Source organism: Hypomesus nipponensis, chromosome 28 (genome assembly GCF_054491055.1).
Source record: "Hypomesus nipponensis isolate SF chromosome 28, ASM5449105v1, whole genome shotgun sequence".
Classification (NCBI taxonomy): domain Eukaryota; kingdom Metazoa; phylum Chordata; class Actinopteri; order Osmeriformes; family Osmeridae; genus Hypomesus; species Hypomesus nipponensis.
Genome location: NC_140388.1, coordinates 10145939 through 10165849, shown reverse-complemented (window position 1 = coordinate 10165849; position 19911 = coordinate 10145939). Strand labels below are relative to the sequence as shown.

Below are 19911 nucleotides of genomic sequence, written 5' to 3'. Positions count from 1 at the left end.
GAAGAATCAATGAGGTCTTTCTACTCATGGATATTGTTTATCTTAGAACAGCTTAGTCAGATCTATACTCCAAACTGCAGTTCGGACAGAAATGTCATGTTACAGTATGTGCAGGGGTTATACTATTGGCCGGTCAACCAAAACTAACCCTTGGTTTGATAGTTTCGTCTTGCAAACTAAACTCTCCAGGAGACCTTATCTAGAACTGAGCAGCAGTTGCAAGTGCCAGCTCCTCTCACTTCTGTGCCCTATCAAAGGTTTACTTTTTAAATTCACTGTAGCATTCTTCAAGCAAAAGTTTTGTTACCGAGTCCCTGTAATTGTGTCATTTTCCAAGTATCAGTGACAATCGCCCAGATACACCTGCGCATGTAGCATCTTAGGGTTGCTAAAGTGGGTCAGTTCCTGAAATATCTCGGCTCTGAGATCTGGACGTCACTGCCCCCCCTCTCTCTCCCCCCCCCCCCCATTGTCTGATGCAGAGCAAGACTCATCTCTGTGTTGGAAGATAAGGAGAGCTGAATTTAAATATGACATTTCCCTTTTGTACTGTAAGGCCTGGAGTGTCCGGGCGGTACCTTGAAACCACAGTGTCGGTCCTCTGGGTACTCAAAAGGGCTGTTTCCAGTATTTGAGAATGTGCCTGTCACCTCAAATAGTGTTTAAATGTCAACAATTAATCCTATACTGTTGGGTCAACGGTATTATACTTACTTTTCACCTACTCTGAGTACAGTATCTATGCTATTTAGGTTTTAGGAGGAGTTGTGAAGGGTATATGTTGAGTAAGTATTCATTTGCAAACTTGAAGAGTAGATAACACACTTGTTCAATAATGCAGTAATTTAGTTTTCATCCTAAGCAACAGACAAGCATGTGGGATGGAGGTTCAGATAAGATGTATTCGTAGTTGTAGACCTGCAGCTTTTTAATCAGGTGGATGAAAGCAGTGGCCAGAGACAGGGTGACCTTTGACCTTTCTGGAGCAGTTATCAGACATTATGAGCTATATAACATCCTTTACAAATTGGATTGTGCCAGTGTGTAAAACTTTCAAGGGGAAGAGAAATTGATCCATTCCTTAATTAAAATCGAACACTGTGTGTTTTGTCCCTTTGCCGCTAGTAAGCTTTGCCACCATTTCAGTCTCAGAGCAACATTTCCAAGGATGGGATGGATCTATACGTACATGTTGCATTTCTAGATGTTTCTCTCTTTAAATACTGGATGTATCTCTCGATGTGTGTTGCATCTCTAGATTCTGTTTGGGTCTGCTGGTACTGGCTGATACTGTTGTTATGCCATTCTGCTTGTTATGTTTGGCTAGTTGGGTAGGAAGAAAGATAGCAAGTGCACATGAATCAATGGGTTGTTAAGAAAAAGTTGAAGAAAGGGTTATGTTCTCTGTAATTTGGGAACAATGGGGGAGATTATTTGAAGTAATTACCAAATTACCAAAGTGACTAAAATCCTTCAAAGCTGTGCTTTCTACCGTTGCCAGTATTCTGAAACTCTAACCTCTACAGTGGGTTTGTCAACACAGTTCTAGTAGAAAGGAGAAAAGACTTGCTCAGCCATAAACATTATAAGCATGCATGCCAGCTCAATTCAGATTCATAGGATTGTTAAAATGTTCATCCCTGTGTGTGGTCGCAATTGCTTGGAGTCATTATGATGTCATTTACTGGTTCTATATTAAAATTCTGTTTTGCTGTTTTTCACTAGATGATGTCACCTCGTGTATCACATGGGTTAGCCAAACGACGGCTGTATGGGCAGACTGGGGCACTCACGGTTTATACTCCATCTGTTACATTTCACATACTGAAAGCTGAATTAACAAATACATTCACAAATGAAATTCAACTAGGATACAATAGAAACCAGCATTCCAAGGATCTGACAAAGACCATTTATTGCCACAGGTCCTGAAACTACAAAAGCATTATTGCCTGCCAGTTATCTTCCCTCAGAGCATGTTTGTAGTTACATAACCACCTATTCCTTTGGTGGTGCTGTGTGTCTGGGGGTCTGTGGAACTGGACAGACTGCAGCTTTGCTCCACCTTGTGGTCATTCCACTTTTCTTCCAACAATTTACTATTCCTCAAGCCAGTATAATATCAGTACACATCTTTGTATACTAGGATAATACTAACACATCTTAGTATTATAAACTTTGAATGTCTCAGTGTAACATAAAACAATAGTATAATCCCTCAAGACACTGTTGGTTGCATTTGAGAAAGGTTTATGGTTATCAAAATCATTTGAAGTCAGTTTTGGTCATAGACTTTATTGAGCATGTGCGCATTTCATTTGATAGCATAGTCTTTTTCACATTATTATTTAGCTACACTGCAAAGAACATCAAATAGACTTTCTATATGTAATTCAATACTCCACTATGATTTACAATATATATCATTCTGATCTTTGTTTTGTTTATCTTGGATACATAGCCTTTGTTTATTGATTGATACATCGGGCAGGCATCAACTGACAGTCAATTTCACAGAAATTCATAGTGTAGATTAAAAATTAAAATACTTAAATCTGCATTTAGAAAGAGGAAACCACACAATAGCAATGACGGAATAGGAACTGTAAACATACATTCATATAATCCATCAAAAATAACAGAAACAACAGAAGGAGAATGATGGAACAAGTCTCTGGAATGTCATAACAATGAAATTCTAGATTGTTGTCGTTGTCTGAATTGATTATCTCAAAAACAGCCTTTTCTCCAACAGCCAAACCTTATAGCAGTAGGGTGGCCTTCGTGGTACATGGTAACTATATTAGTTTTGAGAGGATGTTAAATGACTTTCAAGTCTATTTGATATTACAGTCAAACACACTATGTTTGCATTGAATGTAAAGATTTTACAAAATGTGTTCAAATAAATTAAAATTACGCAATAACAAAAGTACCGAAAAAAAGGCATGAAGATAATTAATAAGAGAATGTGCAAATCAAAGTCGAACTAAATCGACGTTCAGTGACAGACACGGAAAATATCACTAAGCACAGCCAGCAGCAGGGAGAGATGACACACTAGCAATCTATCATGGGTCTGTACGACAACACTACTATGGCTTAACAGTTTACACAACACTTACACCTATAGACTACTAGTCCATGCACGGATCACAAGGTGCCACTGTGGATGAAAGGCTGACGCGCAGGGGAAGCATAAGGGTTACACCGGGAGATTCTGCTTTTCCTAACTGATTCTAATCTCATCATATTGCCATAGAGTGTACCCACGCCCAAGTTGGGATGGGGTGCTCTTTAATTTGGAAGACGTTTTCAGTGCCTTGCAAATGGACGGTTTTCTAAGAGGAATTCAGTAAATATCCGGGGGTTGCGCTCAACAGAACGATCCGTAGTGCTCGATTGTGGGATTGAACGTTTCAAGGAGGAAACCTACTGCTGTGGTAAAACCCACAGCTGATAATCCTCTACGCTTCGTTAGTTTGAAATGTCGAGATGAACCAAGGAACATTCTTCGGCTGAACTTTCTTTGGACTTGGCCCCTAACTGACCGGGTACCGTGGCCCGCTGCGATGCGGGTCACGTTCATGTGACCCCTGTTCATGTGATGGCTGGTGTTAACAAGCCGTGGCTCGGCTATCACAAAAACTGACGATACAAGTGCTTCTCAACACAACCTGTGCCCTCTAAATTCAAGTATGGTTTTGCTATACTCTGTGCGTAGACACGTTTTCAAAACGACAAACACATTCTAAAACACACGCTTTTGGTGTTCGTCACCCAGAGATCATCAACGTCGCAACAGTGCAATGAAAGACCTGGCCCCCCAAGGCGACAGAGTCCTGTTTACCCACTTTGTCCCTGAGACAGCTTCATTACATCTGACTCTCTCATCATAAGGCATGTTTCTAGTCCAGGCAGAGAAAATTGAGGGCTTTCTTATTGTCGTGTAACAAAACAGGGGACAAGGTAAAGCAGCGAAGGCAATCTCACAACAAATACACGTTTCTACTATACTAATAACCAGTTAGACTACGGGGTGACCACGGTTACAAGCGCCTGTTTCGACTGGTTGAAAACACAACCATTGCAGACATGCAGCTAAAATATCGCAAGGTGTTAAAACTGTCAGTTTACGCACGCTGAACAGAGATCGTGGGAACAACAGTGCAACTATGCCGACTGCACTGACTCACTGAATGACCAACCCAAGCGTGGGTAAAAGTCACACTGATTTTACCGTGAAAGATGAACAGATAAGTAGAAACATCATAGGTTCAAGTTTTTTTTTTACAGACTGCCCATAAACTGTGTAAATACTACAATTTCAAATGACTGATAAGGTCCAAATCTCAAAACATCCATACACTGTAATCTTTCACTGTAGTGTTTTATCATGAAGTCCATAAATGTCACATGGATAATGACACAAACTATTATACGGACTAATGTGATTTTCTTTACATACAATTCCACCACAGAATGATGAAATAGGAATGTTTTGTCTGTGCTTCTCTATGGGTGAGTTTGTTTGTGAAAAACTTCATCTTGAAAAGCTGTCAGGGAATGTTTGGGATAGACACTTGTGGTGTCTGCAGTGTTTTGAATTTATACAGGCAGTAGATTATATCACAGGAGGATTTTATTTCCAGAATACATGAAAGTCCATGAGGGAAGTGATGTAATTCTGTTGGTCCGTTGTGCATTGAGGAAAAAAGGGGCGGGGTCTGTCCTTCAGTCTGTCTGTCTGTCATTCTGTCTGGTTGGGAAGGGGGGGGGTACACCTTCTCAGTCTGAGAAGAGACTGGCAAATGATTTGCGCAGGTTGCGTATGGTCTCAGCCTTGGCCTCGTCCTGTCTAAGGCTGTCCGACGACGTTTCTGGAATGTTGAAGGCATTGGTAAGAGACTGGGATTTGCTACAAAGAGAGGAGGGTGCAGTAGGAGAGGAGAGGAAGAGGTGTTAAAGTCATGCAGCAAACCCACGGGATGGTAAGAACAGATCACAGCGGGGAAGAGAGAAGGGGGAAGCTCATTCTTGGATGACGGAGGGCATTCTCACAGTATGCATCTCCATTCGGTAAAGCAACACTGAAGTCCAGCATCGTAAACTTCATATGTAAAAGTGAATGATGCATGGATGCCCATGCATTGTCTTTTTCGGTAGGTTTTTAATCATCATATTTACATGATTTATTCTGATTGAAAAAAATCAGCGTATCTTTGTCCTTATCAGCTATGCCTGATGATAATTATGCGTAACAGTAAAATGTGTGAGGGTGCGGATATGAAGAGACTCATTAGGCAAGCCACTGACAATCTGTTTGAAGTACATGCCAACAAATCACCTTCAAATGAGAAAGAGAGGTAATGTATGTTTTATATATCAAAAGATTATGTAGGCTCTGAAACGGAAGGTTTATGTATATGAGTAGATCATGCACACTCTACAGTAGTTACTGCATACTGGAATTTTGAGGTTACGAGTTGTTTTCTAAAGTAGCCATACTTACTTCAGCTGGGGAGAGCCACCAGTAGACTGGCTCTCCTGGAGGGGCTTTTGGGGGGGCTGGGGCTTCTGCTGCAGGGGGGGCCTGGCCCCTCCAGGGCCTCCCTGGCCCTGACCAGCAGGGCGAGGCTGCTGGGTGGTGGCCCCCGCTGGCCGTGGGCCAGGGGGCCTCTGCTGCTGGCTGGCCCCCTGTGACTGCTGCCTCGGGGGAGGTCCAGGCCTCTGCTGGGGGGGCCTCTGACCCCCGGGGGCCTTCTGGTTTTGACCCGGACCTCCAGGAGGGGGCTTCTGCTGCTGGGCCCCAGTCTGCTGTGGAGGCCTCTGGGCCTGGGGAGGGGTACGCTGGGGAGAGCCCTGGGCAGGGGGGGGTCTCTGACCTTGAGCAGCCGTCTGGCCTGGAGGAGCCCGCTGCTGGGCCCCGGATGCCGGGTTAGCCTGCCTGGCCTGCTGGGGCTGGGCCGGAGGGGGCTGGCTGCCGGGGCTGGTGACTGGGGCCTGGACTGGGGGCTGGCCTTGGGGAGAGGGACGCTGTTGGAGGGGAGCACCTTGGCGTGGAGCTGCAGTACCAGCAGCTGCCTGTTGGGGGCCGCCTTCAGAGGGGACACACACACAGCACACCACATCAGCAGGGTGTTCCTGTAAATCGATCATTACGAGATTACAATGTTTTTCAGAAGATAATCTTTTTACCTTGGGGTGGGGGGCGCTGTTGAGCTTGTGGGACTATTGGCTGTGAGATAGGCTGAGGAGATGGAGCTTTCTGCATGGACCACACCAATTATGAAAACAGAAGATTAATGTGTACTTTGACGAGAAAGAGACTAACAAGTCCACTTGACTTCAATCATCCTGGGTCAAAAGCACATTCACGGGAGGGTATCCTTTCACACCGCGCTGTACCTTTAACAATCCTCTTCCCTCACCTGTGTCATCTGGCCTGAGGCGGCTCGGGAAAGGGAGGGGCTTGCGGCGTGAGGGATGGTCTGGTTCATCTTGGAGACCACCAGGTCAGCGATGAGAGCCCTGTCATCGTCCTGCTGGTCTCCTATCAGAGGCATGGAGCAGCCAACCACCTGGGAGAGTGAAGAAGCACCTCTTAGTGCCCTCGTTTAGGACACATCTGAGGAGGCGAGGTGCCTCAGGATTCCTCGTCCACTCGTTTCCCATCCTCTCACCTCGATGATGTGGTCCCTGCCGTCTTTCCCATGCAAGGCCTCCACAGCGCACATGTCGAGACCTCCAAACACCTCGGAGCACGAGTCCACCCACATCTGGTACCTGCAGGAGCACAAGGGAACCGCCGTGAGCCCAGCCCAGCCCAGCCCAGCCCAGCCTGCACAGCACCGCCCAGCCAGCTTGCACAGCAGGACCACACAGATGACTGGAGCCCAGGCAGAGCTCACCTGGGTCAGCTCTTACCTCTCAGACATGGCCACCTGCTCCAGCATGGCAGAACCTGTGTTGGTTTTCCAGTTCCCAGAAATGGATGTCCTCCTGTCCAACAGAAAAGAACCTTCAGTTAGGTTCCGAGAGCCGTGGGGTCGGAACCGTAGAACGCTCGCTCCACCAGAGAGTGGGCGTTCCTCTCACTCACATGTAAGCCTTGTAATTGCTCCCTATCTTCTGGATACGGACATCATATTTTGCATCGATGAAAGGTTCCGATGTGGCGTAGGTTTTTGTCAAGGCAACAACACTTGCGATATCTTGAAAGTCGTATTGATTGTCTACTTTCACCTGTGGGAGGGAGAATCAATAGTGTTCTCATCTCCTGGCATCAATAGTATTAACCTTAACCCTGTCAATCGTGCACCTAATCTACAACATAATATTTTTACATTTGGTACTTTATACGTTTAGAAAATGCTTTTGTTTTATTTTTTATCTTCAACTAAAGACCTGCATCCTACCTTTCCCATCCCTGAGTGGGCGTGTCCCATCTTTACCACCACAGGGAAACCAGGGGTGGTGATCTGTATGAAACAACATAAACACAACAATACATCATAAAGCCAAATGTCCAAATGTATGTATTTTGTCACATACACGTACTGTTCATTGTTTATCATGTTATGATCCCTTCCCACCGTTGCAACTAGGCATCTAGATGGAGTCAGATGGCTGAGCGGTTAGGGAATCGGACTAGTAATCTGAAGGTTGCCAGATCGATTCCCGGCCGTGTAAAATGACATTGTGTCCTTGGGCAAGGCACTTCACCCTTCTTGCCTCGGGGGAAATGTCCCTGTACTTACTGTAAGTCGCTCTGGATAAGAGCGTCTGCTAAATAACGAAATGTAGATAGAGTGGCCAGTGAGGGTCATGTCTGAAAACAAATCATCTTCAAGTGCATTCCCACTGTGTGAGAATAAACTGAAGCCAGCTAGTAAACGTTATAAGGGGTGATTCATGTTTTGTTTGTGGGAGACTGGCCACACAGAGCCGGCCTGCAGAGGCAGGGGAGGGTACATGGCTGCACTGCAGCAGCACCGACACAACGCTGTGAGGTGCAGCCCTCTTCTCTATGAGGTGCTGCCAGGGCTGCAACCACATATGAGGCACCCGAGTAAAAAAAAAACTATCTATTTAAAGATTTGCCTGCTCGAAATATTTAAATGTCTGTGTTTGGAGGACCTCACAAAATCGCTTGTTGCGGGCGTGTGGGTGCTGCGCTGACAGAAGGGGAGAAGCAACAGAACCCAGTATGCGCCAGCTCTACAGGGACTTGTGAACGCTGTCTGAGACTGAAACAGACCAGGGCAGAGCTCAGGCTGAGCTGGCTTAATTAACCCTTGGAGGGAGTACAGTTGAATACAACCCTGCCTTCTTTTACACTGCACTGGGCGGCAGATCCACACAGAGGGGCTTGCTCGGTGTAGTTGCTTGGGGGACAGGTCTATGGGAGTGTGGCTGGGCGGACGTGTGTGGGAGGGAGGGAGGACTGGAGGGAGGACTGGAGGGAGGGAGGGAGGGAGGGAGGGAGGGAGGGAGGGAGGGAGGGAGGGAGGGAGGGAGGGAGGGAGGGAGGGAGGGAGGGAGGGAGGGAGGGAGGGAGGGAGGGAGGGAGGGAGGGAGGGAGGGAGGGAGGGAGGGAGGGAGGGAGGGAGGGAGGGAGGGAGGGAGGGAGGGAGGGAGGGAGGGAGGGAGGCGGGGAGGCGGGGAGGAGGGCAGAGCAGAGCAGATGGTAGAACACCCACCATTTCCTTGTGGTTGGGATAGTACACCTGGTCTATCAGTGGGAACTCCTCTGGACCAAGTTGCTTGTACAATCTGGACATCTGAGCGAACTGTAGACATAAATGTTTGTCAGAATATAAGACAAATAGTATAAAGGGTGGTATGAACATCACTATATGGTTCATCAATCATCAACCAGGGCCAGATGAGGACTGCTGTCATACATACGTACCACCCATGGCTTGTCACAAAAGTTGTACACAGAGTGCAAAGAGTTAACACTAGGCAGACCAGCATACTGCAAGCCAATCACTATGTTTCGGAAATCTCCATTTTTGGCCATGCTGAAGGCGTGCTGCCTGACCAGAACAAAGTCTGGCTTGAAACACCTGGACAGAGACAGGGAGGAGGGAACAGATATTAGCATCACATGGTGTTGTACGGTTTAAACTGATAACCATCTGTCTTTGCTATCTCAGTCTGGGTATCTGGACGTTGGCAGACATCCCACATAAACAACACATTCAGCCACCTGCAGCAGCTATTATCAACAAATGCTGCGTTTAAAAGAGTAAGTGATTTAAAGTACATAAGTGAAAAAGGTCTCATGTACTTCTGTTAATCCCAATTAGGAAACCAGCTATAGCCTTATTATATGTTCATGTATTCTGTAGTATTATTCGTTCATATAGACTATATCTGCTTCTGCTATAACCTATATTATGTTCTGGTGACATACGTGGGTCTATGACGTTGTCTCTCCACCTGATTGAATAACAGAACACCTGTTGGCTGAAGGCTGTCATTGTTTTCCCCTTTGTACTATAAATTCCGCCCTCTGACCTTCATGCCTCAGAGACTTTGTTTACGACACTGTGTGTGCTGGCTGGTCATTACTCCTGGCAAGAGTGTTTCAGATTCTCCATCTTCAGATTCCTTCATACTCATAAAACCCAGAACCCAACTGAACGGTCACATCGTTCTTGAAGACATGGACAGAACCTTTCTTCCTGGGTTGTACCTGCATAATCCAGCACTGATTGCTTATGTCACTCAGTTCACTTAACCAAGACAAACAAACTTACAGTATTGTACATTCGTACATAACGCTAGTTTCAACCCTGGACACTTACTTGGTGATCTTGTTTCCATTCCTTATTGCTTCTATGTCCACACTGAAGGTCCCAGTGGCGTGAGCCACCAGGTTGATCTCTGAAAAGTCAACCTGGAAAGGAGAACACCAGTTACACAGCAGAACAAACCAGCAACGTCAGACTAGTCGTTCTGCTGGATATGTAAACCAGCAACACCAGACCAATCATATTGCTGGATATGGAAACCAGCAACGCCAGACCAATCACACGCCACACAAACCATCAAGTTGAAAGAGCAAAACAGAAGGGGGTTGGGAAATAGAAAAGCTCAATGCAGCATGAAAGGAGACAACAGAAAAAAGGAGGCAAAGGAAATGCTTCAGGGTGAGACCATAACCCCCCCCCCCACACACACACACCCCCCTCCCCAGCTGCAATAGCATTCTCCTGCATTTTTAATACATGCTGTTACAGCCTGCGGGTCCATGGAACCAAGTCTCCTAAAGGATTCTTTGTTCTCAGGTGCATGAGGATGCGTTTGCATGCAGCACCACTTCAAGTCTCGTTTAGGTTGGACTATTTAATTCACAGCAATGTTGACAGAAAGCCTCAGAGTGTGTGAAGCTGTAGTCTGCCTCTAACCCCTACACCTCATCCTGAGACCCCCTTCAGTCTGCCTCTAACCCCTACACCTCATCCTGAGACCCCCTGCAGTCTGCCTCTAACCCCTACACCTCATCCTGAGACCCCCTGCAGTCTGCCTCCACCCCTACACCTCATCCTGAGACCCCTGCAGTCTGCCTCTAACCCCTACACCTCATCCTGAGACCACCTGCAGTCTACCTCCACCCCTACACCTCATCCTGAGACCCCCTGCAGTCTGCCTCCACCCCTACACCTCATCCTGAGACCCCCTGCAGTCTGCCTCCACCCCTACACCTCATCCTGAGACCCCCTGCAGTCTGCCTCCACCCCTACACCTCATCCTGAGACCCCCTGCAGTCTGCCTCCACCCCTACACCTCATCCTGAGACCCCCTGCAGTCTGCCTCTAACCCCTACACCTCATCCTGAGACCCCCTGCAGTCTGCATCCACCCCTACACCTCATCCTGAGACCCCCTGCAGTCTGCCTGCACGTCGAATGAACTCCAGGGTTACCACAGGGTAGAGGGATACTCACTATTTGTGACTGCAGTCTGCGCACATCCATTTAACCAGACCATTAATAGCCGGCACCCACACATTAACATCCTCACTGGAATAGTTAGTTCATAATCAAGACTAGTGATCAACATGTGAACTCCACTCTACAATGATAAAGATGAGATTTGCTTTGCGATGTGGCTAATGAAAACAGACCATTCCTTGACTCTGACAGAAACACTGTATGAAGTATGCACTCTTCTGATCATCATCTTCTGCCGTACATGCATTGTTCGTACATCGCCATGGATAAAACGTCTGCTCAACGCAAAGCAAAGAAATATTGATAAACTTACATGTTCCACTCTGATATCATATTCACCATGGACTTTTTTACCTTTGAAGACTTTCACCCTGAAGGAGAGATGCAACACCATTTAAGTTCATGTTCATTTCGTATTCAGGTGTAGAATCGTGGCGGTATTCTAGGGATGCTGATTTCGACCCAGGGATCCAATCATTGCATGAGATGTGCTGCCATATATCATGTTGACACGATAAAATCGCAGTCAAATCAAGCTTCAGGTGGGCTGTGACACTCTCACGACCGCCAGACATTGGCCTACAGCCTATCTGCTCCACAAATAATAAGCATGGAGGCCTCATCAAGGTCACCACACAGTACCTTAAGGTCACTACAGCATACAGAGACGTGTAAACCACAACAACGCAGCGCTGTTATCATTATTTAAAGCATGAGCTGTAACAGTGGTGTCTGGCAGGGGTGATTGTCATGGTTTGTCTTGGAGATATTAGCATGCCACTGTTGATGAAAGGCCTGGGGAGTGTCACGTGGTGCAATATTACTACATCCTACTTTAAAAGTGTACTTACCAGTCGGTTTGTTGGTCATCGATAACCAGCAGGATCTTAGCCCCAGTTGCACCTCTGTCCGTGGCTTCGTTGAACGTCGCAGCTGCCGCGGCAGTGGTTTGTTTGACAGCGTTGGATATGGAGGAGAAAAACCCTGCACCGCCAGACGGCTGGCTGGCGGATTGACGCCTCTCTGATGGACCCGGCGACACTGCAGGGCTTGTCTGCTGCGGCGGGTCGGGGCGTTGTAGGTCAGTCATATACCCGTTGGGAAGATTGGACATAAAATTGCTGTCCGACAGTCGGCGACGCAGATAATTCATGATGAAGATAAAAAATGTGACCGTAAAGATGTCTAATAAATCCTTCGGTGCAAATGCACTATTGACCGGTTCTCAGTTTGACAGTATAGGTTACTTTGCCATTTGAGAGGAATTAAAAATCAAAACAAATGATCCTTTGAGTATTCGAGGGAGTAAAAATATCAGTTTCTTCGAAGTCGCCTTGTCAGGTGCGTGAAGATTTGTCGTGACTGCTTAGTCATGTGCTTCAAGAAAAATCAAAGGGTGGAAAATATTCATCATATACATATTTTCGTTTGCAAAATATAAATAGGGTTAAGACAGTTGTTCATCAATGTAATTAATTTCTTTGCTTATACAAATCATATAGAATGATTGTGGAATAAGTGTCCTAAAAGTACGGTTTGTCTGTAAATAGAAACAAACCCAACACGAACGTTTGATTTTTAAAACCTAAAGGCATACCTCATTCACTTGTCCAAATTGATTAGAATCTGTATAATATCCGTAGAATTATTGCTCCTGACGTCAGCTGATAAGATGAGAGTCGAGAGGACAGTGAGGCTAAACTAAACCAGTTCCCTGTCTCTGTCGCCTTCAGACTAGGCAGCCCGTGTGTCTGTCTTGAATCTGGGGAACTGGGGTAGCGTATGGTTGGAGCATCACCCCCTACCTATGTTGGCGTTTGGCACAGTTTTTTCTATCGGTTCTGCGTCACTCCCTTTCATCCCTGGGGAAGGTGGGGGAGAGGGCCAGCGTGATGCTGATGATAGACTAATAAGGGCGTTGCTCGGTTGTTTGATATTGACTACGAAAAAATCCACAATGGCTTAAATTGTCTATTAGAATGACTTACTACGCATAATCTACGTGGCATCGTTCTCTGCCCAAAACAATAGAAATACAACTACCACAGTTGTATTCTTGTGTTGAGAAATAACCAAATTAAATATAGGAAATGGGCCATATGTTGTCACTATGTGTAAAAACAAAAGAGAGAGAGAAAAAGTAGGCTCTATATAAACATACGTTACGTATGATACGTGTATATACAAAAGCTCAATTTCTTGCAAGACAGGTTGAATGGGTGTACAAATGCGTTGTTGCCTCATTGTATATTTCGGATGTGACTATGCATGCTTGCACATTTGTCTCAAGGGGTCACTGTCGAGCCTAAGTAAGCTAAACCAAGCAACACCTGAGACAAGACGACAAAGCACTTTTATAGAACCACATCAAAATGTAACCAGACCAAACCAGATTTTAAACGGCAAGGCAAGAAATGTCACCTGCCGCTGCGTCGAGTGATGTGAATTTTGACAGGCCTGCAATACATTTCAAAAAGTTACTGAAATGACTGGCCGTGTGAAAGCCATGTTAAAAAGCAAAAAAGTTCGATTGTTGACTACAGATTATTTTTGTCACTGACAAATCAACATGATGCTTATCAGACATACCTTCAGATGTACAGATGTTTGCAAACTACCTACAGTACACCATACCCTTCAAAGAGCCAGTGTGGAGTTGGACCTCCTGTTGACTGTGTGGGCCTGGTGGGGCTGCAGAGAGGGCTCATGTGTGACCAGACTGTCCAGCACGCTCGGGCAAGACTGTTCTCATAGTAGAAGCATTTCCACGACTTAGGGGCCTTTGTCTGGCCATCAACAAAAGCCTTTGGATTACTGGCTCACAGTACAGCTGTGTGCGTGTATGGGCAGGTCAGTGGAATTACTGTAGCTCCGGTGGGCTAAGCACTCACAAAAATGCAGTTGGGTGAGATTGTAGATTAGGAGAGAGGAGGGGCAGTGGACAGGTGCTGATTATCCAGAAAGCAGACAAAAAGACACACTTGAAAAATCCCCATGGAATCTGGGAGAGAAATAGGAAACATGGTTTGTGTTTTTTTTTTTCTTCCAATAATTGTTAAACAAATTATTGTTATCCGAATCCGAATTATTTTGTTGAAGTGAATGTGAATGAAGTATTTCTGCTTCAGTCATTATATACTGCAAAAGCAGTGAGGGACATGGTGGTGGGTTTGTGGCACTAGAGAACACTTAAAAGACTGTTTCAACTCTCTAAAGTACCTGTGTTCACGCTCTGCCTGCGACACAATAACAACATCAATGAAAGGGAGTGCCGTGATTGGCTAGAGAGACACCAATGACTGTGCAGCAACAGACTTCGGTGGGAGCACTCTGAACTCACCTGATACGCTACCTGGCTGTGCTCTGCCTCAGAGTCTCATTACCTTTCCATTACCTGGATCACTGGGCTTCATTGTATCTGTGGACTCCAACAGGCGAAGTGATCCTCTGCACTAACCTGTATTCGTACACACAAAGACCAGCAACCATGGCCGTTGCAAATTTCCACTACCTGACTCGAATGAGCAGTGGTTTCAAAGTGTACATCTTGGAAGGTAACATCACTTTTCTTTGGTTCTTTTCATCAAACAATGCCAAACTTATATTGTTGTTACTTGGTGCAATACTGCTGCAAACGTTTGATGAATTCACTGGATTTGTAATGAAAAGAATGAAAGACGTTTATTTGACTGTCTGTTGATCTTTAACTATATATAATTTAACTGTCTGGTGTGTACGTATCTTTAAGAAATCTAAATGAGCGTGCTAGAATCGGTCATTAATTTATCTGAGAAATATGATCTGCAGCAAAACAGCATCACCATGCAAAAGTAATCTGAGAAATAGACAAGAGATTGTCTTCTCTGGAAGAAAACTCTGTATTTTCTCTTCATGCTTTGCTACATTACCATATACTGTATCTTTTCATCCTGACCCCACGCCACACTGCCCAGAAATTCAACAGAGAATCTCATAGGCTTCCATGAATGCTGATTCAGTTAGTTTGGTCCTTAGAATGATTGTACCATTGTTTCCATCACTGATAGCGAAGAAATAACCTTGCCTCTGGCTAGGAAAATAGCTGGAGGTGTGGTTAATCCCAGGCCCCCAGCACAAGTCCTCCACTGTGACCAGCCTGTGTCTGAAGGGCTGGTTGGAGCTGGTTTGTGGGTCAGAGGTTAGACAGGGTGTCGATTGTCATACATAAAATGGGACTGGGAGACCGTCAGTCAAAGGGACTGACTACACATTGGAACTATGGTGTTGATTTACATTGCAAACTAATCACCCTCTATTATCTCAGCTTGATTACACAGTGGCACAACGCATGGTAATTTCCAACTGTTATTTCAGGATAGTAACAGTTACATTTGAATAGTCTTTCAGGCATGACGTTTGAATATAAATCATGTCAAATGAGGTTGGTTTGTAAGCAAATTGTTTGCGTAACATCACTGTAGAAAGACGGGATCCTAGGAGTGACAGGCAGCAATGCACATTTTGCAATGGACATACAGTGTGTACGCATGTTGATGGCTTGGAGAACGTTCTTTCATTGTAATGAGTGTAGGCATGGCTGCCCAGTCTGAAGGTGGTAGTCATTGTTGTGTGACACACATGGAAAGACTGCCATACCAAGCAGGCCCTGTAAAGAGAAAGGTGTTGAACTCGATCACCACTGAATTGAAACACACTCCCTCACCTCTATAAGGAAATAAGCAAGATGTCATCACCGTGTGTAGACAAAAAACAAGGTTTACCGTTAGCATTGAATCAGCTGGGCTATGTTGAAATACTCACTTTTCAGGTATATCTAGTTCTGCCGCCGAATGTAGTTTACAATTAACGGTGACTGGAACGCTTTCCCACGATTTTACCACAGAGAGGATGTAGCCTACGACCGAACAAAACTGTTTTTCATTTTCCCATGAAATGCCACACCTAATAACAGTTGAGGACAGCCTCTTAGGACTCCATTGATGCTCCTACACTTACAGCTATATACTGATAGTACATGAAGCTATACATACATGTCTATATGTGTATACACTGTCTTATATTTATACACAGAGAGCTGTGTATAGTTTTAAATAGGTGTTCATTCATATCATTTCAGACATTCAGTTGTTGGTTGTGCTTTACTTCTTCAGGTCAGCCCAATCTCAGAAGCGAGGACCGGTTCAGACACATGACCAATGAGAGAGTCCGAGTGCCACCAGTGCACCCAATCAAACGCAAGCACAGCTCTGACCGAGGCCTAACTCTGGAGGAAAGGTTTGTGAAACGCTTTCACTGCCAAACACTGGGACCCGAAGGCCGTGTGTGTGTGTGCGATGGGGGTGTGAAGGGCGTACGGTGGGAGGGGGCATGATGGCGAGTGCCTGGATAGGATGGTGAAAGTATGAGGGGAGAAAGATGGCGGTAAGATCAGTGCATGACGATGCATTGTCACGTGGCTTTCCAGGAGAGAGAGAGCACTGAGGAGAAGCCTTTCCAAGGGGGCTCCGAAGCCTGCAGCTGGGTTCAGCGTCCCCCCAAGCCCCACATCCCCCTGGAGCCCCCGAGCCATGGAGCCCCTGTCCAGCCACCTCTACTCCACGCCCTGCATGGATGAGCCACTGGACCTCATCAAGAAACCAAGGAAGGAGCCAGAGAGGACAGAGGAGAAGAGCAAGCCCGCTCCAGCCAATCAGATACAGGTACGTTCAGCTGCCTCTCCATAGGCCAGGGCCTCCTGGTGCTTTCGTTTGGAAAGTTAGCATACAAAGGATCACCCATGTTGCGGTCATTGCGGTCATTAGTGGAGCCCGACAGAACACCATGTATCTGTCAGGGAGCTTAGTGTCCCCCCCCCCCCCCGCCGCAGGCTAGCGAAGCCTGCTCGTCTCTCCAAGCTTGTTAGTTAGATTCCAACCGCTCCTCTACACCCTCGCTTCCTTAAGAGCCTATGCAGGCCCCTGCTTGTCCGAGATATGCAATCTAGCCGGATTCAACTCGAAAATGTGAGCAATGGTAGGAGGTATGTCATCGACAAGACCAAACACACTGCTGTGTCTTTGACCTGTTTCTGCCACCCTCATGGGGGGTGTTCTGTGGACCTCCATGCCCAAACAAAGCTGGTTCATTAGCTTTGCCAGAAGCTGAGCTTGTCTGGAAGTGTTAGGCGTAGAGCTTGAGAGAAGCTAGCGAAATGAATAAACTGATTATACAGTTGGGCAACAGAAGAATTCTAACAATGGTCAATTGCTGCATGGGCGTACGCATGTTTGCTATGCATCATCTCAAACCTAAATGAATAAGTTTGAGTTTGGCTGACTAACAATGTTTTTCTATCATGTTGTCTCGTTGACCAGATCCGTCCTTCGGTCATCACCTGTGTTCCCTCGGTGAGAAACACTGCCTGTCGACTTCCACTCCGCTCCTCCACAGGTAAGGATATACTGCTGACGATATTAAAACAACATACCAATCACGTCTACTGATCTATGGTACTTAAAACATGTTGTATGCTCACATGTTAATAACAATTAAAACAACACAGAGCACACACATTTCTTTGCGTCAACCCATTCATCCCACTGGCTCTCCCAACGAGTCGTTACTTCGTCGACCCGTCGCGAAGCGTACGTCCGTGGACGTGAACGTAAACCTGAGCGCCTCTCCCCCTGCTCTCCCTTCCAGTGGTGTCACAGGCCAGCTCCGATCGCGTGGTGGACGAACACTTCCAGAGGAGCCTGGGCCCAAGCTACCAGAGGGCCCCCTCCCTGGGCCCAAGCTACCAGAGGGCCCCCTCCCTGGGGCCAGACTACCAGAGGACCCCCTCCTTGGGGCCAGACTACCAGAGGGCCGCCTCCAGACAGATTAGCATCAGCGTTTCCGTGGACGACCACTTTGCCAAGGCCCTGGGGGAGAAGTGGCTACAGATCAAATCCAAGTCGTCCTCGTGCTCCTCTTCCACATCCTCCCCACCCAGCAGCCCCAGCGTGACTCACTCACCCACTTACAGCCACAGCCCCAACCAATCCCTCAAAGAGTCTCCGAGCTCCACAACTGCCACCTTCTGGTCTACCAAATAAAGCGAGATCCGTTCCTCGCTTTTCCGACAAGAACGAACACAGCATTTAAAGGAGCGTCAAGAATGAACACATGCTTTTCCGCACCATGTTTGAGAGAGGGGGAGCTGATCGATGTACGACACACTGTTTAGTAGGATCCTTCGATACATCACGACTTTCTGTGTCTGCAACAGTTTTGAGTCAAAAGGCAAAGTCTCACATTGTTGTGATGTTTTTATTTCTCCTGAATTCTGTGTGATGTAATTGCTTGTCAATTGAATGTCTATCTCTGACATAGGATGCGGGAATTATTTCCAATGTTGTATTTCACTTACTGTCTACTTCATTTCATGTGGTGAAGATACCACAATTGTAATTCCTATTTATATTTCAACATATCTGGGTCCTTACTTTCAGTCTGATTAATCATCTGCTGTATATACTCCTAACAACGTCAACTTTTTATTTGTATTTTTTACATGTGATGTACAGTGACACGTATGTAGCAATACTGCCAGCTTCTCGTCCCCCAAGTTAAAATAAGTTATTTATTACTAGATGTAACTCCATAATTGATTATACCGTGCGCCCAAAATGGATACAACTCCACAAAAAAGCATATGTATAACTTTAAAACTTGGGAAATACATTCATTCAACATAAAGTATGTTTCATCTGTCGATTTGTTGAACTATCAAAGGTTGCTGCTACTGCTGATCAATGTCTTTGAACCTACATTCCAAATAGCATCACCAGGCCTTTGAGACAGTAAAACCCTGAAGAGTGCTGTAGCAGATAAGAATGCAATTTCAATGTGAGTCACTGCCTATAGGACCAAGACATAAACAACATCCAACAAAACACTACAGGTACCTACTGTCTGGTAACGCAGCCCTGTGGCTCTTCAGACTGACTTTTCAGCGGTGAGTCACTGTGTGTCTGTAACACATCCTTTAACTTAGATACACCTGGTCACACGGTTGATGAGGCACTCTGACATTCAGTGAAGAAGAGCAGGTTTGTGTTCTTATTGATCAATGGGATGACAGAGGTTTGGAGTTTGAAAGGTTTCCTGAGCCTAAATTAACAGTGAGGTAAAAGGTTAGCCAAATAAGTTGGTTGAAGCTTCTTTCCCTTGGGACACAGAGGGGAATGTACGGACAAGTTCAAACAGGCTGTGGGGCTTGTGCTCTAACATTCCTGTCTCCTGAGAAAATGATTCTGAAAGATCCTACAGATCCAGTTTGGCAAGGGAAAGGGAGGGAGGGAGGGAGGGAGGGAGGCAGGGAGGGAGGGAGGGAGGGAGGGAGGGAGGGAGGGAGGGAGGGAGGGAGGGAGGGAGGGAGGGAGGGAGGGAGGGAGGGAGGGAGGGAGGGAGGGAGGGAGGGAGGGAGGGAGGGAGGGAGGGAGGGAGGGAGGGAGGGAGGGAGGGAGGGAGGGAGGGAGGGAGTGACTGGAAGGTAGGGCAAACATAAGCCTGAGCTTGAGAACGAATCTTGCTTTTCAGTTGCTTATTTACATGTTCAGTCTTGTTTAACCCTCTTAATGATATGCAGGCTTTGAAAAGTGTTCCTCATGCGGAGCTTTGGGCTTTCCAGAATTAAGTGAGAGGGGAAATAAAACAGAATACAAGTCTGTTTGTCTCCGTTAATGGGATTCAGGATCTGTCACATATGAAGTTAAATACATCCTGAACGTACACACTTCTCCTAGATTATCATTGTGTTTCAGTGTCAGCTACATTACCGATTTAAGAATAAAGATATTTATTAAAATCTAATTGACAACAGTAGATAGTCAAGCCCGGCCCGGTCACTGTCTTTGGGAAGAAGTGCTAATGCCATCTAGAGGATCTGGGGGGAACCACCAATTAGAAATAATTATTTTTACACA

At 46.0% G+C, this 19911-nt stretch overlaps 2 protein-coding genes across 3 annotated transcripts; one reads left to right on the top strand and one right to left on the bottom strand.

Annotated features, from left to right (window-relative positions):
- Positions 1-2309: 2309 nt before the first annotated feature.
- syn1 (synapsin I) lies at positions 2310-12325 on the bottom strand. Of its 2 annotated transcripts, none has more exons than XM_084695174.1 (13): positions 11815-12325; positions 11277-11334; positions 9816-9907; positions 8915-9071; positions 8703-8792; positions 7419-7481; positions 7103-7245; positions 6928-7002; positions 6684-6786; positions 6432-6581; positions 6199-6268; positions 5513-6098; positions 2310-4918 (listed from the first exon to the last, which is right to left on the bottom strand). In XM_084695174.1, the coding sequence occupies exons 1-13, from the start codon at positions 12114-12116 to the stop codon at positions 4789-4791; spliced, it is 2019 nt and encodes a 672-aa protein (XP_084551300.1). In that variant the 5' UTR covers positions 12117-12325; the 3' UTR covers positions 2310-4788. The 2 variants fall into 2 exon arrangements, with proteins under 2 accessions (XP_084551300.1, XP_084551301.1); XM_084695175.1 differs by having other exon boundaries at positions 2310-4880.
- Positions 12326-14361: 2036 nt separating this feature from the next.
- vgll4l (vestigial like 4 like) lies at positions 14362-18682 on the top strand. The gene is made up of 5 exons (XM_084694955.1): positions 14362-14517; positions 16114-16237; positions 16428-16662; positions 17317-17392; positions 17645-18682. The coding sequence occupies exons 1-5, from the start codon at positions 14451-14453 to the stop codon at positions 18037-18039; spliced, it is 897 nt and encodes a 298-aa protein (XP_084551081.1). The 5' UTR covers positions 14362-14450; the 3' UTR covers positions 18040-18682.
- The last annotated feature ends 1229 nt before the right edge of the window (positions 18683-19911 follow it).